Below are 24,074 nucleotides of genomic sequence, written 5' to 3'. Positions count from 1 at the left end.
TTTACAACTTGTATGCGTCGCTTCGTATGCTGTAGCTCTGCAAAAATGCGTCAACACTGAGGGCAGTCATGTCAACTGAAAACATGATCGTGATTGCCAGTTTTGTTTACGACCTCGATTTCGAAAATGATGTCACATATATCATAATCATGATCGTGAAAATCGAACGCCACCGCGCGCCCTGTATAGAGTTCGTTCTGAGCAAGCCCGCCCTCTACAATGTTCTAGTTTACATGCTGGACCATGCTGCAATGGGTCCTTATAGGACGAGCGAAGGCCATATAGACTTTATTTTTACAGAAGATTGGCATGATCACTTTCAATACTGAAACTCAAAGCTAAAAGTATTTATAAAACTATTTGAATGCCTAGTGTCAAGCCTCTACCAATTCATTCATGGTAACTTTTGGGTTCTACTGAGCAAAAAGCTTAATCTAAGGAATCAAGAAACAAAAGCAATCAGTGTAAGATGATAGTCTGCCATATGAACGTTTTTCACTGTTTTAAAACACCTGAAAAAGCTGGAATACAACTGTCTCAGATCGTACTGTCATAGTAAGTTGTGGCGGTACACCACTATGGTCCGTTGTGGGCCACAGAGGGCGTTGTTGTACACTCGCGCCAACTGCAAATTGAATGCTAATGTAGTCATTACGAGCGTCAATTTCATCAGACCTACGTGTACATCCTTAGAGAAACAACATTTCATAAAATATGTATAGTAACAATGACTCCGACATTTAACTTTCCTGACAGTCTTAATTCCTCTTCCTCAGTTTTTATTAGGTAACTCGTGTTTTAAAAGTGTGTTTTCAAAACAGACAAGATGTACCAACTTTATTTCATAGTATTTCATAGATACCAATATTTACTAGCATTTTTGGCTTCAATATTCGTAAATAATCATAGAAAGGTATTAATTCACCAAAAGCCAGCAATGTTGAGAAGACCAATGTGTTTATTGTATTAATACATGTTTTTTTGCGATATATTAACATAAAATAGTCTCATCTGCTTTTGTTTTTAAGTCATACACTTGTTTTTATGAGTAATTTGTAATATCGTAACATTCAGCTACAAGGCACTTCACACTGTACTTTTCACACTTTTGAAATATTTAAACAATATGACGACCCAATTCTCCCAAATTAGTTCCAATCGTGCTTTTGTTGACTATGGATTGGATGCACCAATCAGAATATATCACCTCAGTGTATGCGACTTGAGCCAGTGCAATGCGCATAACAGCTGACTTTGATCAAACTTTCCTTGGTGCTCGGGTAGACAATCACAAACAAGCGGCATCATGGGTATTAAGATTATAGTAGACTTTGTCGTTCGATAGCGAGGGACTGGTCCGAAATTTCGGACAGAAATCCAGTGAAAACGGTCTATACGTACCACGATTATTTCCCTTCCCAATACTATGTGAAATCAAAACTCTCTTGAACACTCTTTTTACTGTTTCAAAGACAAGAAACCTTCCTAACCTTAATTAAACTTTTATTTCAGTATAAGAAACTACAATCTAACTAGAAGATACTTTCAAGTCTCATGCTCGAACTGAACATTACAGCATTTGTGTCTGTTGTTTAACCGTGGTGCAAAGTTACAATTTAATTAGATGTTGTTACGATAATTAATAACCTGAAACAGCACAATCGTTTTGTGGTGGTTTTGTTGAATTTAAATCAATATAGACACAGGTAATAAAATTGTCGAGCATCACTAATGCATGGCTGTGAAATACTTAATCCTTTAAGTCATACCGGTCGAAAAGTCAAATCTACAAACGAAATTAGAAACCCGCGAGTGATCAAAACGCAAGTATGCCAAGAATCTCTTCAAAACTTTGATGGTTAAGACTTTCCACGTCTGCCCAGTTTGAATCTCGAGTATGGAGTCACCCTACAAACGGAACGTTTCGCGTTTGACGTCATCCATAGCACCGTCATAAATTCAGTCTGGTTTTCACAGTGCAATGTCATTAGTATCTGAAGAAAATGTCTTGTTTGAAGTCAGGTGACTTAAAGAAACTACTAATGCAATGACAAAAACTCGAATTTGTCGAGAGGAGGTCATCTTGGAATGCACAATGCAACAACAATAGATATTTCAACATTAATGATATCTCTGATTAGAATTAAATGAGTGATGATGTCATGACTTGTTATCTCGAAGATGGATCTTGAATTTTCGTCATAATGATGCATCGTGCCACCTGGAAAAATACATGAAACTCCATAAATATATATCCATTCATTCATCCATCCATTCATCGGTCTATAAATCTTTCTTTCCTATCTATCTATCTATCTATCTATCTATCTATCTATCTATCTATCTATCTATCTATCTATCTATCTATCTATCTATCTATCTATCTATCTATCTATCTATCTATCTATCTATCTATCTATCTATCTATCTATCTATCTATCTATCTATCTATCTATCTATCTATCTATCGATCAATCGATAGATAGATAGATCGATCGATCGATCTATCGTTATATCTATCCAGTCATTCCGTCGCGATAAGACACTCTTCATGCAGATTCGAAAAAAATGGATTTCTAAACACATCAATGATGCTATTTGGGCTGTCATTTTAACAATGACATTGAAAATATACTCTTGTTTCTCACAAAATTCAAATTTAATTTTGAGAATTGTTAAGCTGAATTTGGCGCCCAATGAATGCTTGTTACTTAAGACCTGAAGGAATGTGAGAAAATTGACTTCTTGAATTTAATTCAATTTTGTCAAATTTCGCATTCTTTTTTTCACTGATAGAAATGTTTCGTTAGCGCTGTTTTTTCCATTTATATGGTTTGACATGCATATATAACATTTTGATTAAACGGTCATGCTATTCAGAATACTCACACTGTTGCTTACGTTTTCACTTAATTGCCAATCAGAGTCTGCGCTGCTAGGACCAAATTATCAGCACCGTCAAGTTCAGGTACGCTGCTCCAGCACCACTGTCACCTTTTTGGACAAAAAGTACTTTCTTATCATTACAGTTCAGTACAGTCAAATGTATTCTAAATGAGCACATAGCTGTACATCCATGATAACATGAAAACGTATTAGCAAATATACTAGATACTACATCATATTGTTATTGTGATATCATCTATCCTGGATTAACTCTCCTCAAATGGAAGCTTGTGAAAGTTGTCAGACCTCGATGGAAATAGGTGTTGTGGTAACGCGAACAGTCTTTCACTAATTTTCGAAAGTATATGCTTGTTAAGATGTCATGACCAGAAAGAATATGTGTGATTTAAAACACAACACTTACTTTCTTTGGTTGTGCCATCTGCGTCTGTTGTACCTATTAATCCAGTCGGATCATCCGGGGCTGCTGTTGTCGGAGGATCTAAAATATAAAATAAGTAGAACACGATAAATGTTATTGGGATTTCCGATACTCAAGAATGTTTGGATAGTCGAATGTGGAAAAGCAATAAATTTCAGATCACAGCTGGCGTTGGTAATTGCATATCGCATTGGTAAGCTACTGTAGGGACAGCCTAACGGGAAAAGCGCAAGAACTATGCAAAAAAACGCAAATGCAATCGTGTCTCACCTTCGTCATTTTTTGCAGTTCATACTGAATATATATAACGGATATGTGTGTTGATATAATATCTATCAATGTTGGTTTATAGATTGCCCTTTAGATTCCATCAACATTATCATCACAACACGAAATCCACTCACTGTATGAAGCACTAAATGCAATTCTACTAAAGTCTTTTAAACGTCTCCATGTTCTCTATGATACGTTTTAAGAACACGATTACAACAGTTTACTAATTTTGGAGAATCGGATCTTTATATTATTCAAATTTCTCAAACATGGTGGGTGCCCTATAGCTGAAAGTTGCAATATTACAATCACTCATAAAAACAAGAGTATTGTATTGCGAAAAACGCAGATGACCTTACATTTGCAGATAAAAAAACATGGATTAACTATCCAATTATCCCAAATTAGTTCTAATCGTGTTTAAGTTACCTGCACAGTCTTTGTCTCCTACTTCATCATTTTCTGTTCCTATATTCAAACAGTCGAAGTCGTTGTCGTTGTTTGTATCCACATCACCTTTAATTTTTACACACACTTTTGCTGCAGCTGTACAATCTGCTTCACTGTCGAATTTAAGATCTACAGTATTTCCTACCAGTGGTACAGGAGCACCACCGCCACTAGGAATTGCTGCAGGATCATCGGCAGTTGGTGCATCGCCACCCGCTGCTTTTGCTGTTCCGATCACACTATTATCTGCGCGCGCAAAGTACACATCAATTCCTTCCACATTTCCACCCTCAGCGGCCGAACTAACCGTGACTTTAAAGACCAAGGAAGTGTCCGTGGCTCTGTTGTATGTTACATCGGAAGCGGGATCAGCCGGATTAGTTATTTCATAACTGTCTATTTTAATATCTGAAAATAAAAATACCAGGTTTTATCATGAAATCGGCCAATTGACTTCAGCTATACCGAATAATCTGACGACTTGATGGTAAGCAATTAGTCTTGTCCTACTTGAAGATGATAACCAGACGGCTTACTCATTAAATGTCATAGAATAAGAAAAAAAGATGCGCGCGAATGCCGACTAACCTTATCCTGGGAAAATGTGCTCTCAGACTGGAAAACGTTTCCTAACTCTCGCAACTTTGGAAGTCTTTCTCGGAGTACAGATTACAATGAAGAAAATAAAACTATTAAAATATTATTGTTTTTTTTTTCTTGTGAAAAAGGAAATGTAATTTATCCAGCAAAACTAGAAAAAAAATGTCAATAAATTTGTTGTAATTTGCTTCTCTAATATGGTGACTACTTATCCTTGAAGAGTGCCTGGAGGAAAAGAGTAAGGACGTAAAACCTGTTTTCGAAGGACGGAGTTCCTTTAAGCCGTCGACTGTGCATAATTCAAGTGTCACAAAAACACAAAGAGCAGTAATGATCATTACAAGCAGACTTTCAAAAATGTCCCAAGAGACCAAGACTTGTTAACTTAGAAAAATTGACATAAACCAAAATTGACAAAAATGTTCAGATTCTGTTGCTCGTCAACGGTTGAGGGAAATCATTAGTACAAGAAGTGTAAATGTTGAATTTGAAACTGATTATCGTTAACTAATTGGCTTTGGAATAAGCTTTGGAGGTATCTTTTGAAATTTTCGACCTATTGCGAAAGTGAGATAAACTTCCGATTTTAACGAAATTCTTAACGAAACTTGATGTTTTCAGTAAACCCACAAACAACTAAGACGTATTGTTTTTTGCTGGAACACGGCCCGTGTGTGAATCGAGTCACAGAAGTTTGTTCTTTCAGCAAATGTCCAAATGAGCAAAAATTAGAACAAATCTATTCCGAAATTTCAGCAACAATTATATGATCATCCAAAGTCATCAAATCAATGGCTAACCTACCCTCTGTTCCATGGCTCCAATGCAACAGGGAACACAATACTGATAGAACTGTCAAAATACGGCCACTGCTTAGTCTGAAAAGAAGCAACAGCCAAAGCGAGTGTTTACAAAATCAGGTAAATATGGACAAAACCAAACATGCTGAAAAATAATGTTTGAATCATTAACGTGAAGAAGATTGGGTGTAAAATTACAACTAAGGATTTTCTCAGCATACAGGCGTTGCGTATCCCACGACTAAAATGTTCTTACCGTCCCATCGTCACAGCTGCTACCTTCAGGGCTGAACTGAAATGACTACGCTCTCTATCAAACATTTATAACCAAGCTCAGGTTTTGATTGGTTGGTGCTATGGATACCAATTTGCTTGTTTGGGCGTGGTCATGTATGACATGTGGTCATGAGTCGTAACCAATAAATTTGCGATGAGTAAGATATAACTTTAATTTTATGGGAAACATGAATGTTGTCAGAAATATCATTTAGAAATATATAGATGTTGTTTGATGATGCTGCGGGAACCGGCGATATCACCATAATTGTCAATATATCGGTTTCTGTTCACATTCTAAATCTGATGTAATAAATTTTTGTTTCAGAGTATGCTTTGGCACAATACTCTTGACGTGATAATCTGACGAAGACACTAAAAATTGCAAAACTAAGTACATAAAACCGCAAGGCAAGATTTTATCGAACTATGCCCCCCACATCTCTCTCTCTCTCTCTCTCTCTCTCTCTCTCTCTCTCTCTCTCTCTCTCTCTCTCTCTCTCTCTCTCTCTCTCTCTCTCTCTCTCTCTCTCCCCCCCCCTGTGGTAATATAATGGCCTAGTCATTTTAACTAGACTTGCTACCTCTCTACATTCTACTTCTTGAAAATTTTCAACTTGCTAATATTTCCATGAGAAGTGTTCGAATTGCAAGTGCCGCGGAGATTACGTCAACGTTTTACAGCCGATTAAAAACTTGACTCCCACACTGCGGACCATTGACACACGTACACTTGTTCGGTGTCTTTGGGGGTTAATTTATGCAAAATAATATGCATCTGGGTGTAATCCAATCAGAGTGAACACACCAACTCCCCAGCGTTGTGAATTAAGCACCCCACTTCAGCATTACAAACTTTTACACCTCAAGGCGGAAGTGTCATAAAATTGCAATGGAAATTTAAAGGCGACGTGACCGATTGAAAAAAGACCACAAATCTCCATTTAGTTGGCGTGATCTGTGATGACAAACACCAGCACTAAGTTTTACAAACTGCTTCGTTAGGTTAAAAATTACTTTGCTTGTAAATGTACTGTGTTGTGCATGCTTGCTTTTTTTCTGAAAATAATATGTGAATAAACAGGGAATCATTATTATAATATCGTAGATGGGTAAAGAACGCCAATAGCGGCAGCTTAAATAATACGACTGTAGTTCAGGGACCATTTCATACTCGATGCTGCATGTACAGTGGAACTTCACTTCATAAGTCTTTTAAACTGCTCGCGAAACACATTCCAACATGTCAATAAGTCCCTAAAACTTCGATAAAAACAAATAATCAGATCGCGGACGAATGTTTAGTACTGTAGATGAATTTATCCATCATTCAGCTTTTTTCCAAGTGCAGTGTGATTTATGAGATAAGTATTTGATCAGGACTTTTTATTGCACTTCAGTGACCGAACAGATCATAAATGTAATATCGATATATAATCTGAGACTGTCAGATCGTGCTGTTGATTCAAAATTTGGCGATTTAATGAAGGAGCCAAGCGGTGCAGAGACATTATTTGTAATTGTTTGTTTTTGGAGAAGGGTAAGAAAAACAATCAAAAATATTTAAGACCACAAGTCATTTTCTTAGTGATAAATCTCCATAAATATCACGATCTGGACCGTTGTTACACGCTCAGCTTCTCCATTGTATGAACAGTTTTATTGCTCTGTTTTTTTATTGCGCTGTGTCAGGAGAAATAGCATTATGCTGAAATCTATCTGGCCTATAATATTGTCAATTAATATTTATAGTCAAATAGAATCCGGGTAAAAATATGGTTTATCTTGAAATATGTAACTTCTGGTTCAAACACACAATTCACTCCATTAAATAGACGTAAAAGTAGCGGAGGAGGAAAAGGATAACGATGTAAAACCTCCATAGATACTTGTGAACATTTTCATTGGGTTGTTAAAATTGCAGTATGTGAGACTGTTAGTTTTTTTCCCCGTAAGTTGGCCCAGACAAAAATGAAGAACCATATAAAGTCAAATTAAAAGAGTCAGAGGAAATGAGTTTACAAATTGTACCTGCCAATCATGTCTGATGACGTCACCGTGCATTGGCTGTCAATAGTTTAATAAACAAATTAATTTGTTTTTTATGTTTTATAGGGCATCACATTGGCTCACGCGTATAATAGAGGCAGGACATTTACAAACAGGCGGAGTTGGTGGAACACAGGTGGACAGAAAGAAGGCGGGGCCAAGGGATGACACGTGTGCAGAGTTGAAGCAGAGAGTAGGCAGTTCTGTTGTCAGATTGAACTCGATCCTGCCAATCAGGCCCAGTAGTTGTCCGCTACTGTTTGAGACGTCAACATCATCTTTGATTTTCATCACGTACACCATCTTTTGAAACTTTTAATATACCTGAATCGTATTGGTTTGCAATTTGAAATACTCTATGATTTTGTTGCTCCCAATTTTTATCAGTTGGCAAAGGGAACTGTAACAATCCTACATGTAGCTAGGGTGTTCAACTTTTATTAGTTTATTCAGGGTTCACTAAGCCAGTGACAGCTAGGTTCAGACACAGTGATCTCGTAAAAGTGCCACTGGATCGGAGGCGTTACTAACTGCACTGTTACTCTTATTGCCTTAAAGCTACGACTTGTGATATTCCTATCGTCTGTAGTACAGTGACTTCCTTTACAGGACATTACGAGAGTGTCATTTCTTCCGGTCGCCGCTCACTCTTGAATAACATTCCGGAATGACTTACAATCAGGCACGACAGTGGGAGCCGTCAAGGCTTGCCTCGATTCAGTGTTAGTCACATACACCATCTAGAACAAGAAGTCTTTATGAAGTGGGGAGTAGTGGCTGGACATTTGAAACCCATTTTAATAATCAAGCTGTTTTTGTTCTGGCTTCTTTCTTGCTCAGTGCTCGAAGGTAGTGTAAACACAGCTAAGCCAGTATACTGGACATGAAGGCGAGTTCTAAATTTTGATGTTAAGATTTCTAATATATTTTATTCTAATTACTATCTTCTTGTTAACAACGTAGACATTATGCTACCTGTTAATCCATAGATGTTCCTCTTGAAAGAATCACTTTTTAATTAGAAGACGACAACAGGCGAGGACGCAGCACACTTGGCTGCCAAAGTATTTATATGATCCTGCACCTTATTTCACCGTTGGCTGCGCTCTGCTATCAATGAAGGGATTTAACATATATCATATAGCTTTATTGAGTAAACTGATATGACCTGACCTTATGGAGGGTTCTTGGATTTCCAAATATTCATATGTAATAAAAGGGCCGGCGACAGTCTGAAGTTTGTCTGTCCACAAAACGCACTCTCACGCATGAATTCTGTGGAAACCGTAGACTCTCCATTCGTTAAACCTTAATCCCAAAATATCTAAAGCTAGTGGACGTGCTTTGAGTGCGAAGGGATTGTGCCGCAGTCACTTGCCAACAAGAGTCACGCGGCACGATTGTCCGTGAAAGACCTAGTAACATATTGTCTTTAGTAGCGATCACAAGGCGTTCACGTGACCTACGGCATGTAGTATGTCTGCGTCGTGAAGACTATAGGGGAAATGTCGTCAAGTGTTTAAATCGCGAAAATTCCCGACAATGTCAAGTAGTAACACGGTTATCGTAATTACAACAATCCCTGACAATGCAGTAAACAAGCTTAGTCGTGCTAGATTGCTTTTGTATCAATGTACATTTCTATTGAAATCGTGATATCATTGGCATTAAATTGACAGAGCATGGAGGTAGCTACCTCCATGGGCAGAGAGACAGACTAACGAAGTAACTGTGATATGAAATTGTAGAGGGCGTAATCGCTCAAATGAGCTTTCACTCGACAATGTGTGTCAAGTAATCAACTTCAATAAAACATTTGAAAGCACCAGTCTCCACAACAAAGAATTGTTCAAAGGCACTACACAAATGAAAGCTCAGATATTTTAACTGGGCTTTTCTGCTTACCTTCCAGTTTCGATGACTGGTATTCACGCCTTGTGTGCACATAACGCATGGGGTTTTTATCTTACATAAACAACAGGGATGCCGTACAAGAGATGCCGCTGTAATTAAGGCCTTTAGCAGCAGACACACTTCAGATTACAGCTGGCGTGGCAAGAGAATATAAAACAAGTTACCACCAGTACATATTACAATTATCTATTTTTACTAACAGAACACTGAACGAGAAATACATTAAGTACAAAATGTGCATAAAACTTAAAACAGATTTAGCCACATCCTCCAACGGTAATTAGCCTAGTGTAATCTGAGGAGAGATATCATCACTTTTAAGAGGCTCTGGCAGCAAAACCCGGTAAGCACATTCTGACGGCGTGGCGTAGTACACGAGCAAGTGCGCCCTCTAAAGCGGTTCTGATTTACATCTTTGAACGTGCAATAAATCCTTTACGACAAGCAAAGTTCATGAGACATTGATTTTTTTCACATAAGATTTGCATGATAATTTTAATACTGAAACTCAATAAAAAACATTTAAAAATTGTTCGCATATGAGGTGTAAAACTTCTACCGATTAATCAGAACTTCTGGACTCAATCGAGGCAAAAAATTTAAATTTAATAACTGTAGAAGCAAAACGCGATCAATTCAAGATGGCAGTCTGCTATATAAACGTTTTCTCTCTGTTTCGAAACACCAAATGAAAAAGCAGAAAAACAATTGTTACAGGTCGTGCTGTTAAAGTTAGTTTTAGAGGTACCTCCATAGTCGTAAAAAAGTCCCATAGAGGGCGTTGTTGTACACTCACGCCAACTGCGAAATGTTTGGTATAGCAGTGGTTATTATTATGCAAGTAAAACTCTTCAATCGTTCGTGTACATCCCTAGAGTGAACAAAATTTGTTATAATATGTACCTTAACAACAACAACTCAAACATTTAACATTCTCAAAATTCTTACCTGCACTTTTATAACTTTTGTTTAGTAGCCTTATACTACTTAAAGAATGTGACTCATTTCGAAAATAAGGCAATATATGCTAACTATTTCATAGAGATATATACCTGCTTACATTCTTTGCTTCACAACGTTGAAAATAATCGTAGGACGATATTACAATTTTAAGAAAACTTCAGTGTTTGTTTTATTTTTGATGTTTCTGGCGACATAATGAAGTGTCAACTCATTAATAAATGCTGCGATATTTTCAGGAAATACGAGAAGCTCATGATATGCCAGGTATCTGAATTTGTAGCCAATATTTAGTCAAATTAATGAATTTTGGCTGGTACATGCTAGCCTTCAGCAAAATTTAAATAAAATTGATGTATTTTGGTATGCATAAACGCACGTAATATTGTGAAGGGGACGTACGGTGTGGTTGTGGTAGAAATCCTATACTTGTTTTAATTGGTATATTACACACGAAAAAGGTTACAGTGTGGCAAAAGTGTACTATGAACCTTAGATTTACAGATTGATGTCTGTTGCTTGACCTGTTGTGATCTTCTAAGTGCTGACCTTAATCACGGTGGAGGGGCCGTGCCTTAATGCCATGATTCTGTTTTATGATGTGCAAAGTTTAACTCAGTGTTTGAGGGCAGCGTTAGACTATAATTGATCGTAAGTGGCGCTATTCTTCTCAACTGGTGTTGGTCCCTCTCCTGTCAGTGCCAGTTGCTGATATTTCAACAGCTTTTCAAGATCTCTCTTATTCTGTCTCTACATCTCTGTCTCTCTCTCCCTCTCTGCTGTGTGTCCGTCTGGCCAAAATAAAAATACAACATAGTGTTTTGGTATCTTAGCATAAGTAATTGCTATAGGAGCTTTCAAATACTTTACTGTTAATGTTGAAGACTTGAGAAAAAGTTCAGTAACTTTCTTATTTTCTCTGCAGTAAAAGCATTTCAGTTTTATAGGTGATTGACAAAAGTCACCTGATATCTACCATCGTCAATTTTCTATGCATATTTCAACCGGTGGTGGCGCCATAGTGACAAGGCTTGTGTGAGCAACCCTAAAACGTGGCTACTCCGTACAGTGCGCCCTCTCTTTGCACCACACAATTTTTAAATATACACAAATATTTGCGTGTTATTGTCGCTATATCAATCTGGCATAAAGACAAATAAAAATAAGCACTATGAAAATAAATTAAAATTAAATTCAGACACACCTGTTCTATCAGATTTTATATTAGAAATATAACATTAAAAGAGATTCGTGACTTGGACCTCGTTTGTTTTGCAGTTTGTAAATAACCATGAAAATTATAAATTGGTCTCACTTGACTCACGCCCGCAGAGGTAAATATACTATAATTTACATTTGTTAAAAGAAGGACACGAATCATATAGGTCTATAAATAAGTCACACATTTAAAAACAATGTCTGGTTGCATTAAGTAACTTGAACTCAAAAATCGTTGAAATGACAGGACAAAGGAAGTATCTTGGTTTGTTAATTGTAAATGTTTTCATTCGGTTTTTAGGTTAACGAAAAAGAAAAAAAGAACTATATGCACGCTGTAATTTAATTTGTGTCATTAAATATCAATTACTTCTTAATCATTGTACGCTAAACTAATATAAACCAACAAAATGTACTAATTGATTGCATGACGTAATTTCTGTGTTCTAAGCCAGTCTGACTTTTGCTCACGCACGTATATGGTTCATTGCACATTGTCAAAAATAAATTTGAATTAAATTCAACACTGGTCAGACTGATTTTTGTCATTCGTCATTCTCTTTCCTGGCTGCGATTGCTTCGTTATGAAATGTACATACCCAGGTATCTGTACAGTGTCGCTTAGGAACTCCCATTTTCATGACCGGCCCTCTCACGCCCGCTAGAGAATTCGAAGTTTTAAAGATTGCCAGCAACTGCTGGGTTCTAGTCTCGGCCACTCCTCAGAGCTTGAAGTTGAAAATCCCATACCGCGAACGATAAAAAATGTCCACCTGCTCGTTCTGTTCGCTGATACGGAAAATTGCCCGTCGGTACAATCAACATTGCTGCCATTGACGTAGGGGCGTGTCAATCTTCTGCTCTTATGCGCAAAAGATGGGCTTTCATCACTGTCACTTTGTCGATTTAAGTCTCAAGTTTAATGTTTGGCAACATTTTTCCTTTTTAAACAAAAGCTTGTCGGTAAAGCAAGGTCTTCAACATAAACATGGTTTAAAATAAAAAAGATTATGAAGAATAACTTCAGCAGCATGCCATGCTAATCACCGTCTCAGCCATCAACTTTTGTCAGCTGTCCCTGACCAAGCCGTCGGGCGTGTCAATCCCCTGATCAACTCCGACAGTGCTTGCGTTAAAGATAGGGCTTGCATCACCAACACCTTGTCGATTTGTGTCTCAAATCAGTTGTTCAGCAACGATTTTTCCGATGTTAACAAAATTTTGTCGATACATCGAACTTTTGACTTGAAATGATATTTACAATTAAAAAACCATCGCTGGTTGCTCTGCCAATGTTATGAACATATCTTCAGCTGAATGCCATATACAGTACAAATCACTGTCTTAGCTCGGGTATTTAACCCCGTTTCGGAGTTGAAAATGTCTTGAGGACATCCGAAAAATATGGCACTACCATGGGGTTCCTTCCTCAATGCTCATTCACATATAAGGACACATTTATTTTTCCATATTAAAGACGATCAAACTTTTTTAGTTTAATGAAACTAATTTTATTTCAACAGGAGAAACGACAAACTAGAGGCTCTTGTATTTTAAGTCTGTGGATGCTCGAACTAAACACTAAAACACATGTGTCTGTTATAAGACAATACTGCAGGGTTGATGAACTGTTATTGCTGTGGAAGCCTGAAACCGCGCCATCGTTTTACGGTAGGTGTTGTGGAATTTATGTCAACGCAATTATATGTAACAACGGTTCCGAACATCACTAAGTTGATGGCTGTGAAATACACTATATAAATGCAAATGCTCACTATACAAATAAGCCAGAAGGCTGTATTTGGTCAAATCTACAAACCAACTTAGAAATCCGCGAGAGTATACAATGTACATTTGTTAAAACTTACAAACAATGATGGCAAAGACATTCCTGTTCTACTAGATTTGAATCTCGAGAACGGAGTCACCCTACAAACGAGATTACCGCTTCGGCAAAGCATTCGCGTTTGACGTCATCCATAATTCTGTCATGAACTCAGACTGGTAGTCAACGTACCCTGTCATAAGTATATCTCAAGGGAAATCGTTTGCAGTAAGGAGTGGAGACAATATAACGAATCATTCAGCTCTGTCCGGATCCAGCGGGAGGGAGTGCACAATGTGGCAATGATGTCAGATCAAACCTAATTAATTATTTCTGATTAGAAATTGATAATTGTTCATAACATAGCTTCTTGTTGTTTCGGAGATGGGTGATCTTGAATTTCAATTGATGTCGTTGGAAATGAGTCGTCTTCGAAATTCTGAATAATGCAACCTAGAAAAATACATGAAAATCTATGAATAGATATCCATATGTTCATTCCTCGAACATCCAATCCTTCCATTTATTCAACCATTCATCCATCCATCATCGATCCATCCATCCATCGATCGATCTGTCTATCTATCTACCAGTCTCTCTGTATAATCTTCCTACCAACCTAGCTATATGTATAAATCTATCGATATATCTGTCGATCTTAGAGACTACATGTCTGTATCTCATTCTACTCTGTGTCTGTCTGTGCATTCATTAGTTCATGTCTCATTAAAGAATTGTTTTAAGACTGAAACAAGATTATCACCTGTAGCATACTTTAAAGCGTATTCAATTTATGTATATGAACATCCTGTCCACTCAGAGACCTGCGAGAACGAGAGTCGAAAGTCAACCCTACAAACGTTAAGGAAAACTACTACTTCGTCACCTCTTTTCGTTGTTAAACATGTGATACATGTTTTTAGAAAAAAAAGTGAAATTTCAAAGTATACACATTTCACTGGAAATGTTTTCTTTTGTTGACAAAAAGTCGAAGTGAATGTTTCAGTAATATTTTAAATTGAATTTAGCTACCGGAAAAGGTTGCTGATTTTGACCTGAAGAAAGATTTGGAAAATCGATTTTTTAAACTTTTTGACTGGCCTTTGACCATCTGATGGTTGGTTTTTGATTACTAACAAATAATACCAATGTAGTTTAAAAAGACATTGAATATACCACTGGAAAAAAAATTGCTTTTACGGTAATCCTGCCCAAAGAAATACTTTGTACTCACACGGTTGAGTTCGGGTCAGTCTAGTTGTCCATTGGAGTCTGTGTTGCCAGGACTACACAGATCAGCACTGGCCAATTTAGGTACAATGCACCTGCACTGCTTTCACCTTCGGAAAAAATGTGCATTTTAATCATGATTGCATATTAGTGTATTTGCATTGTCACTGTAGAGTATTTTTAAATGGCTCAAAAAGAATGGTTATCGAAATACCACGAGTAGAAATCGTCTTTATGCATTTAAAAATAAAACACTCACTTTCTTTACTTGTGCCACCTGCATCTGTTGTACCTGTTGGCCCGGTTGGATTATCTGGTGCTGCTGTATTGGGAGGATCTGCTCAGAAAAAAAAGAAGAAGATCAAGTTTTTCGAGCGATTTCAGATGCTTAAGTATCACTTGATAATCTTTGGTAGAAAAAACGACACTGACAAAAAATCAATCGCAAGTCAGTACGCAATTATTTGTGTTGAAAGCCAAATGTTGTACCGTGTCACCATAAAAGTATACACACTGTCCGAGAAAGCGCGCATATTTCTAAAATTGCGAATGCAGAAAATCGTGTCATAGACATTTGTTCACTGTGTGCGTTAGCTTTAATCTGAAAACATTGCATAAAGCCTTGAAATTTGTAAGGAAGTATCTGATATGATGTGCGTAGTTTAGTACTATAGTATTACATGATAAAAGCGGCAAACTCATCCAATAATTGTTAGATTATTTAAAGAATAGAGAGAGATCTGTTGACATAAATTGTACCAAATATGTGAGTAATTTCTACCCTAAATTATTTTCTGATGTCTAAATGTTTAGTACTCGTTGTATAACTTGTATATGATAAACGCTATCGCAAGGGGAACTTAAGATCATGGATATTTAAAATGTACGCATGGAAAAAAAAGAGTTATTGTTTGGCCATGAAACCTTTCCTGTGAACGGAGTTTCAGAAAACTGAAAAATCTAACTTGCAAATTGTGATCTTTAACATCCCTTAAACAAATTAAATTGCTGAAGGAGAGCCTTTACAGTTTAAAATTGAGAAAGCTTTTTAAAAAACAACAGCAACAAAACAACAACAACAAAACAACAACAACAACAACAACAACAACAACAACAACATCACCACAAACAAAAGCGGTAAAGAGCATCACATAATCAGGGACTCTGCACAATACTCAAAATAGAACTAAATCGCCATTCACAAAAAACGCAACGATGTGCGTGTTTTAATTAACCAAGTACCCTTACCTGTACAGTCCTTTCCTCCAGCTTCACCGCTGTTCGTTCCTAAATTCAAACAGAATTCGGCATCAGCAGGATCGACACCACTGCCTATGATTGTTACGCACAGCTGTGTTGCAGCCGTACAATCTGCTTCACTGGCAAATTTTAGATTTACCGTGTTGTCTTCTATGCCTTCACCGATAACACCAGCTGGAATTGCGTAAGGAAAATGGTCGCGATTTGCTGTTTGTTGTGTTCCAATCTTATCGCCATTGCTATTGGCAAAGTGGACTTCAATTAGGTCAACATATCCCTCGACAGTGCTTGCACTAACGGTGACAGTAAATTCTATGGTAGTGTCCGTCACTCTGTTGTATGTTATATCAGCAGGATCGCTCGGGCCGGTCAATGCGTAACCGTCTATTGTGATATCTGTAAATGGAAAGTATATTGTATTTGGTCAACCAATCGGGTAAATAAATCTATTTATCGAATATTGCAGCAAATATATCATCCGCTATTGGCCAGTTCGTTTACGTAATGCCCTAAGGAATACAAATATTAGTTTTTCATTACATTAACACATATTAGTGATTGCAGAGAGGCATAATTCTAATCGATAGATCACCAGAAACTAGCACATATCGACAACAATTTTGATCATAGTCTTGGACGGTTTACATGTTTTCATTTCCAAACCAATACAGAAAATGTATTTTTCAAACTTTTATTTGTGGGGAAACTCTACACCTCAATAATAGTTCTTTTGCACAAAGAGTCAAGGTGAAATTTTTACTGTTTTTGTTTTTATTTGCATCTCTGATACGTTATTTGGATGACGTCAAGCTCTGATATTATTCCTGTACGAAGAGGTTAGAATATATGGTTCGTCAATATTTGAATTACAATGAATATAACGTGATTGCCATTGTAGCTAGAATGATGAAACCATCGTGGGAAGTTTATAATTCCGCTTGGTGAAAAATTTCAATTTATAGATCATATCATCTCAAAAAAATTAAATAGAGATTATACGCAGAGTTATATAGAATTCTGAGTAAGAAATGGAGTCTATTAAATTATCAATTCGGTTGCTCTTTAAACATCGGAAAAAAATCAGGGTTTAATTAGCCTTGGGCCTGCACAAATGTATACTATTTTATCATAAAATAAAAAATTCAAAAATTCAAAAATTCAAAAACGCTATAGCTTACGATACTACAGAATACACAGTAAGAAACTGATGAGAACTCTTGATGTGATTCTGTATGTTGCTGATATCAAATCTTATTAAAATCAGATAGGGACTCACCGGTTCCAAGACTGCACTGCAAGACAGCGTAAAGTATTACCAGAACGTACGACCATCGGTTACAGCTCGATCTAAAAATGAACAAATGCGGTAGAAATGGTTATAAATAAGATGAAGGTGAGAAAACAGTCTTTTGTCTTAAACTAATTTTATCTACATCATGACCACTACGTCGGAAATATATTGATTTGGTTTTCAGAAGTGAATGAAATTCCCCGTCAACGTTCAAATCATACTAACAAATCGTAAATGTACTTACTGCTCCATCTTCGCAGATGTTCCCGTCAGGGTGAACTGGGAAGGCACAAACTTTTACCAATCATTTATAGCAAAGCGAAGATTGTCATTGGTTGTTTCTATTGCCATAGGGTGTGTTTTCGCACGGCGCATGGTGAAGGGTCGTAACCAATAAATTCGCGCCATGTCACTTAAAAATAATGGGATTCCATTTACAGATAAAAGTATGAACGTTGTCTAATTTGTCATTTGTAATTACAGTTTTTGTTTTTGTGTTTCCGTAGATACATGCAAAAATACTGTTATTTTCAATCTACTGACTTTTATGAAAACTTCCAGGCAAATACAAGCAAGGCAAAAGAAAGAATTTCGGCAATACCAGGAGTAATGAGATAATCGAATAGTTAGTTTCACATAGACTTGCTCCAAGTAAAACTTTTGTAAAGCTTTTACACTGGTTTAAATAGTTCAAAATGATATACACGATATATACTTATAAAGGGCATGTACCTCTATTGAACCTTATTCTCTTTTTCATACTTTCAACTTTATAAAGCTCCAGTCGGTGAACATAGGCGAGAAAACCAATGTGTTCAGAGAGAACCAACAGACGCTCAATGTTCTAGTTTGTCTTGTTCCGTGAAGAGTGCTAATTGTGTTTGACATTAGCAAAGTTGGGCTACGTCAAGATTTGGCAACTAGCCGAGTATTTCAGCATCAGTTGATATTTTTCCGGTGAAAAGTTTGTTTATGTAACGGAAAGGACGCTTTGGTCAGAGTTAATACCATTCTTTTAATATGATTTTTCATGTCGTGTTGAGCCACGACTTGACAGCACCAATCAATCATGTACACTCGTAACGACGCTCTCCGTCGTGACTTGTCATTGTTGACAGATCTGTCAAAGTTTTGTATACGTAAAATATGAGAAAATTGCATGAAGATCGAATGCGCATCGGGGACAGATATTCTGGTCTTCCTCTTATGTAGACAGATTTTAAAGCTCTTCAAATCAGGAAAGTTTTCATCATTTTGGTTTTTCGGAAATCAAACGTTTTATTTTTGCCAATCGAGTTGAACATACGGAATGCAGTAATTTTGAATCTTAGAGGTAAGAAAATGGCGATGGCAATCACATTCTAACATGATAACAACTCTTAGAGCTCTCTGTTGAGAGCGTGCTATAAATTTAACGATTATAGAAGGAATCAATTGAGAGAAACTAATCTAAAGGTTTGATTATGGGCAAGGGCCATTAAAATCAAACGAAAATCAATGTCAAATTACGATGACAAGTGACAGTTTTGCGGAGCCAAGAGACGGCATTTGAACGTAACAGCGCTGTAGCGGAGAGTTTAGTTGGCAGTACAAATTTCAGACTGAACTCGGTCCTACCAGTCAAGGCAAGTTGTGCCCTACTCGCTGAGACGTTAGAACACCGCTTGTGCTTGGAGTACACCACTAGAAGAAAAACGAGTGAAATCGGGGAGGGGGAGTTATATTCGAGTTCGATTTTTTACGGAGTCACGTGCATCTTCGTCCATTTTTGCTTCTTCCTCAGTGCTCCGTGCGTGATTGTGTAAACAACACTGAAGCCAGTATATGCGACTAAAAGATGCGTCTAAATTTGTAATATAGGATTTCTAAGTTTTCAGTAATGAATAATATTTTCTCCTTTCTGTGTGTCCATGAGTGTTCCTCGTTTAACGCAAAGAGTTGCTCGGCGTACTTAACTTAGACAATAACGTGCGTTCAGGCGGGAAAACAAACTAGGCTGCCAAAACATTTATGTTATTCGAGGTCTTATTCACTGATTACCCTTGGTTGTGCTATGCCAACAAAAAGCATTTAGTAGTGTAATGTTGGACAAAGTTATGACTGACCGACTTTAATGAGTGTTCTGATCAGCAGGGCCTTGTTGGAGATTTATTGGATTCCTAAATATAACTATGCAATACAAGGACCGGGACAGTGCGATTTGTTACACTCCCTCTCGCGTTCTACGGGTCCACGAGTTTACTAGTATACGAAGGTATTGTGTCGCAATATTGACAACAAAGTCGCGTGACTAGCTTGTCTGCGAAAGCGCTATGTTTGTTTTCTTTATCGATCATTTGGCGTTCGTGTACAGCGAGTCGAATCCCTGCGTTGTACAAGCTATAACGTAATTGGCACTTTGCGTTTCAATCAATCAAATTCCAAGCCATGCTAAGTAGAGCATGGCTTCGTTCATTACAAGAGTCCCTCGAAATGTATTCACCAGGCTTGGTCGTGTTAGATTGCTCTTGATTCATTCAATAGATATTGCAATTTAATATTCCTCATCATACGGCACTGTGCTCCATAGAGCACATCACAATTGCAAACACTTGCTGAATTTGACGAGGAGCCTGACTAGCAAGATAATTATGATATTATTATTATTATTATAAACTTTATTTCGGACTTAAGGTTCCAAGACAAGAAATGTGACCTTTTAATCTAACAATTCTCTAACGGTTAATAAACTCAGAACCCCTGTAAAGTATACATTTTCTGAAAGCCTACATATATGGGAACATTTTGGTAACCACAGTGTCACCATTATTTACATAACTATCACGTGACAAGATAATTTGCATAACCTTTCAAAAGTCGGTTTTCCCTATGTTTTGTCTCAATACTTCAAAATATCTGACTCAATCTTGCTGGAATGCAAGCTGTCACAATGCTCTTTCAAAGTGTGTCTCAGATTTTTTATATCTTGCTTAGTTTTTGTGGAGCACAATTTTAAAGAAATCAACTATGGTAAAATTCACTGCTCTGGAAGTTTTTCTGGCATAAAAACTGTTTAAGAAGGTTTAAAAAAATTCTGAGACACACTTTTGAAGACCTGTAGGATAGCTTGCACTCACATGAATTTCAGCTACATATCTCAAAGCATTGAAACAAAACATAGGGAAAACAGATTTTTGAAAGGTTATGCAAATTACCTGTCACGTGATAGTTATGTAAACAATTGTGACACTATGGTAACCAAAATGTTCCCCTATATCTAGGCTTTCCGAAAATATACAATTTACGGGGGTTCTGAGCTTATTAAACACTAGAGAATTGTTAGTTTAAAATGGTCAATTTCTTGTCTTGGAACCTTAAAAGTCCATATAAATGTTGTGAAATGTTATTACAGACTCTTTGAGGAATTAATTGTTCTCTTGCATACTGGTTGAAACAAAAAACAATCAGTTAAAAAAAAAAAGAAGCTTATTCCAAACCTTAACTATATCAGATTTGAAGTACAATAAGTCACATGTACGTACAATTGTATTACTGCTGTTCAAAAGTCGCTCTCTCAAACCATAAATCTGTTTACGCATTTGAGCGTCAAAGTTATTGATACTATTAGATACAAACATTGAACTCGCACTACTCCGTTTTTCATAACCCAATAAGGGTCGTGCAGCATTGTTGTATGCAACTTTCAATTTACGCATACAGCCACAGAGTAATTACTCCAGAGTGGTCCTCCATATAGCTGGTAACAATACGCTTTAAATAGAACACACTTAACATGAAACGTACACTTGCAGAAATTTCTCATCAACATATTTGCTGAAATATAAAGATATCTCGTCTGTCGCTCGATGTCATCGTCATCTCTAAAGCGGTCAGATAAGACAACACCAAGGTATTTTTTCTTAGAAACAACTTCTAATTTAACACCGTTGAGATACACAGAAGGAATTTTACACATCCTACTGTGATTAGGAAAATACACATGCAGTTAGTCTTTTTGCTATTAAAAATGATGTCATGTATACCACCATAGCAAGTGCAAACATCTATCAATTTCTGTGTACCTTTTGCAGAAGGACTAATTAAGCAGATATCATCTGCATACAGTAAGTGATTTACAAAAACACCACCGATATTACAGCCTGTATTCGAATTTGTTAAGAGAATACTCAAGTCGTCCATATAAACATAAAAAGCTTAGGTGACAGTATACCACCTTGCTTGACACCATTTGTCACAGTAAAGCTATTCGATGTGAGAGCACCCAACGAATAGCAATAACTTGAGTTCTATACCAACAAACAAGGAATCTAACAATAAAAACAGGAATATTACGCTGAATTAACTTTTTGAAAAGTGTCCAATGGTTACTCTGTCAAAGGCCTTAGAGGCATCCATGAAGGTAATAAATACATTGCTGCCATAACTTCTGTAAAAATGAATTATTTCCTTCAAAATAAAAACACACATATCAGTGGAGTGACCTGATTTGAAACCAAACTGGTAGTCTGTCGTCCCAAGATATGATTCAATATGACGCAATATAACTAACTCAAGAATTTTAGAAGTAACAGTACAGAGGGCAATAGGACGATAGTTGTTCTTGTCAGTTATGTCACCATTTTTATCTTTGGTGATTGGAACTAGAATAGTGTTCGAAAGTCTTTCGGGGCAAACTACATGAACTAACATGGCCGTAAAGCACATACTGAGCAGAGTTGAAACTTTACTGCTGGCATACATAAAGTGTTCGGATGAAAGAAAGTCAGAACCAGGACTTTTGTTAGCCTGGAGGTTGGCAATAGCATCACGAATATCACCAGGGAAGATAGTGAAATTATCTCCCAGAGTACAGTTGTCAATAGCATCATATACAAATTTCTTATCCTTAGTATTGTTTACAGAGTTATAAATGTCACAATAATGGTTACGCCACATTTCAACAATGTCTTCATCACCTGAGCAGCCATTAATATTATTTGGTCTGGACATGTGATTTTTCTTACTATTGACAGAGTTCCAAAATTTCTTACAATTACCAGAGGAGAGATTAGTCGCCATGGCATCAGCTTTCATCTGTTCCTCATTACGGCGGCACAGCCGCAAAGCATACTTGAAGCGCGCATGTGTACGTCGTTTAAGGTCATACAATGGACCACTCCTAGGCTTCCCAGAATCACGCCAAAGCTTAAAAGAATCACGCGCAATAGAATGGACCTCTTTCACATGGTCATTCCATCCTATAATATTACAATCCTTACTGTGAGTTTTTGACATAATATGAGTGCCAGCAGCGAAAAGACTGTTATGAAATTGTAGAGGGCGTAATTTCTAAAATGTTAAATGTATCGACTATATACATAAATTAATCAATTAAACAATTTCAGGCATCCGTCTCCACAGCGAAGTAGCATTTAACGAGAGTATACATAAAAGAAATGTCAGTTGTTGTTGATTTTCTTGAAGTTATAAATTGGCGTATTTGACTATAAATTAGTCTAATTTGACATACGCCCGTGCAGGTAAATATTATATATTGTTTACACTTGTCAAAACCAGAACACGAATCGTATTGGTCCATTATATATTTTAATAAAATGTCAGGGCTTAAGCAAATTCAATAATCAAAGAAATGACAGGACAAATGAAGGTCGCTTGACTTGTTAGTTGTGGATGTTTTCGTTCAGTCTTTTAGTAAACACACAGAAAAACATATGCAGACTCGCAACGGGTATTGTTTATGGCGTGAAGCGGCTACGTAACCCATCCATGTTCGCCTCGCCTCAGGTTGCTCTCGCCTCTCTTTTCCGAAGAGTGCCGACCATGCATCCTTCGGTAATTTTCGGATTTTCGCCAATTGTTAAGCGAAAGTATGTTCGGCAAAGTTTCTGCTGTTGTTGTCGTGCGGTGCTGAGCGGAATTGACGTGCTGGCGAAAACGGGAGTGTTTTGAGCTTCAGGAAAGTGAGTTTTACCGTTTTAAAAATTACCTCTCATATTTTTATGAATATATAATGAGTGTGTTTGAACCAAATTTGAAAGTCTTTTATCGATACTGTCTGGTTTTACTCAATGGTTTACGGTCAGTCATACCGTCTTTTACACGTGCGTCAAGGACGTGCGTGTGTCTGAAATTGCTGGCGTGTTATGTTTTGCTTGGCGTGAAGCGGTGTTTCTGGCCTGAGAGCTCACAAAGTAACTATGGTTGCTAGGCGACTGGCAGTAAGATGCCATCTCGTCGTATTTTTCGCATAATCTCGCGCAATTATCAACCAAAAACAAAGCCTCCAAAAAGTTTAACACATTTGAAGCTCATTTTAATATGAAAATCCAATAGTCTACCGAGACGACCATGGAACAAAAGGCATGCTGCGTTTCCAGTCCGTGGTAAACATAAAAGAAAGATGTAGAAGCAGGCAATAGCGACGTATCGTTGTAATTTTATTTTCTCATTAAATATTAATTTATTGCTTCGGGGACTCGCTTTCTCTGGCTCCGATTGACTGTGGCTACTCAGCGTTGAAATTTGCACTAAAGCCGGGGGTTCAGTACAGAGTCGCTTCAAACTCCCATCTCCAATTGACAAGCATCACGCCCTCTCACG

The 24,074-nt window shown here is 37.2% G+C and overlaps 1 protein-coding gene across 1 annotated transcript in view; it reads right to left on the bottom strand.

The window, feature by feature from the left end:
- The window catches only part of LOC139123754 (uncharacterized), a 59,678-nt gene that overhangs the window by 21,221 nt on the left and 14,383 nt on the right, over positions 1-24,074 (bottom strand). The window contains exons 5-8 of the mRNA XM_070689908.1: positions 16,172-16,579; positions 15,183-15,260; positions 4,031-4,459; positions 3,311-3,388 (exon numbers count right to left, since the gene is read on the bottom strand). Coding sequence (XP_070546009.1) covers positions 3,311-3,388; positions 4,031-4,459; positions 15,183-15,260; positions 16,172-16,579 — 993 coding nt within the window. The remainder of the gene's footprint in view (positions 1-3,310; positions 3,389-4,030; positions 4,460-15,182; positions 15,261-16,171; positions 16,580-24,074) is intronic.

Source organism: Ptychodera flava (assembly GCF_041260155.1).
Source record: "Ptychodera flava strain L36383 chromosome 23 unlocalized genomic scaffold, AS_Pfla_20210202 Scaffold_23__1_contigs__length_28996876_pilon, whole genome shotgun sequence".
Lineage (NCBI taxonomy): Eukaryota > Metazoa > Hemichordata > Enteropneusta > Ptychoderidae > Ptychodera > Ptychodera flava.
This window is presented reverse-complemented; position numbering and strand designations above follow the sequence as displayed.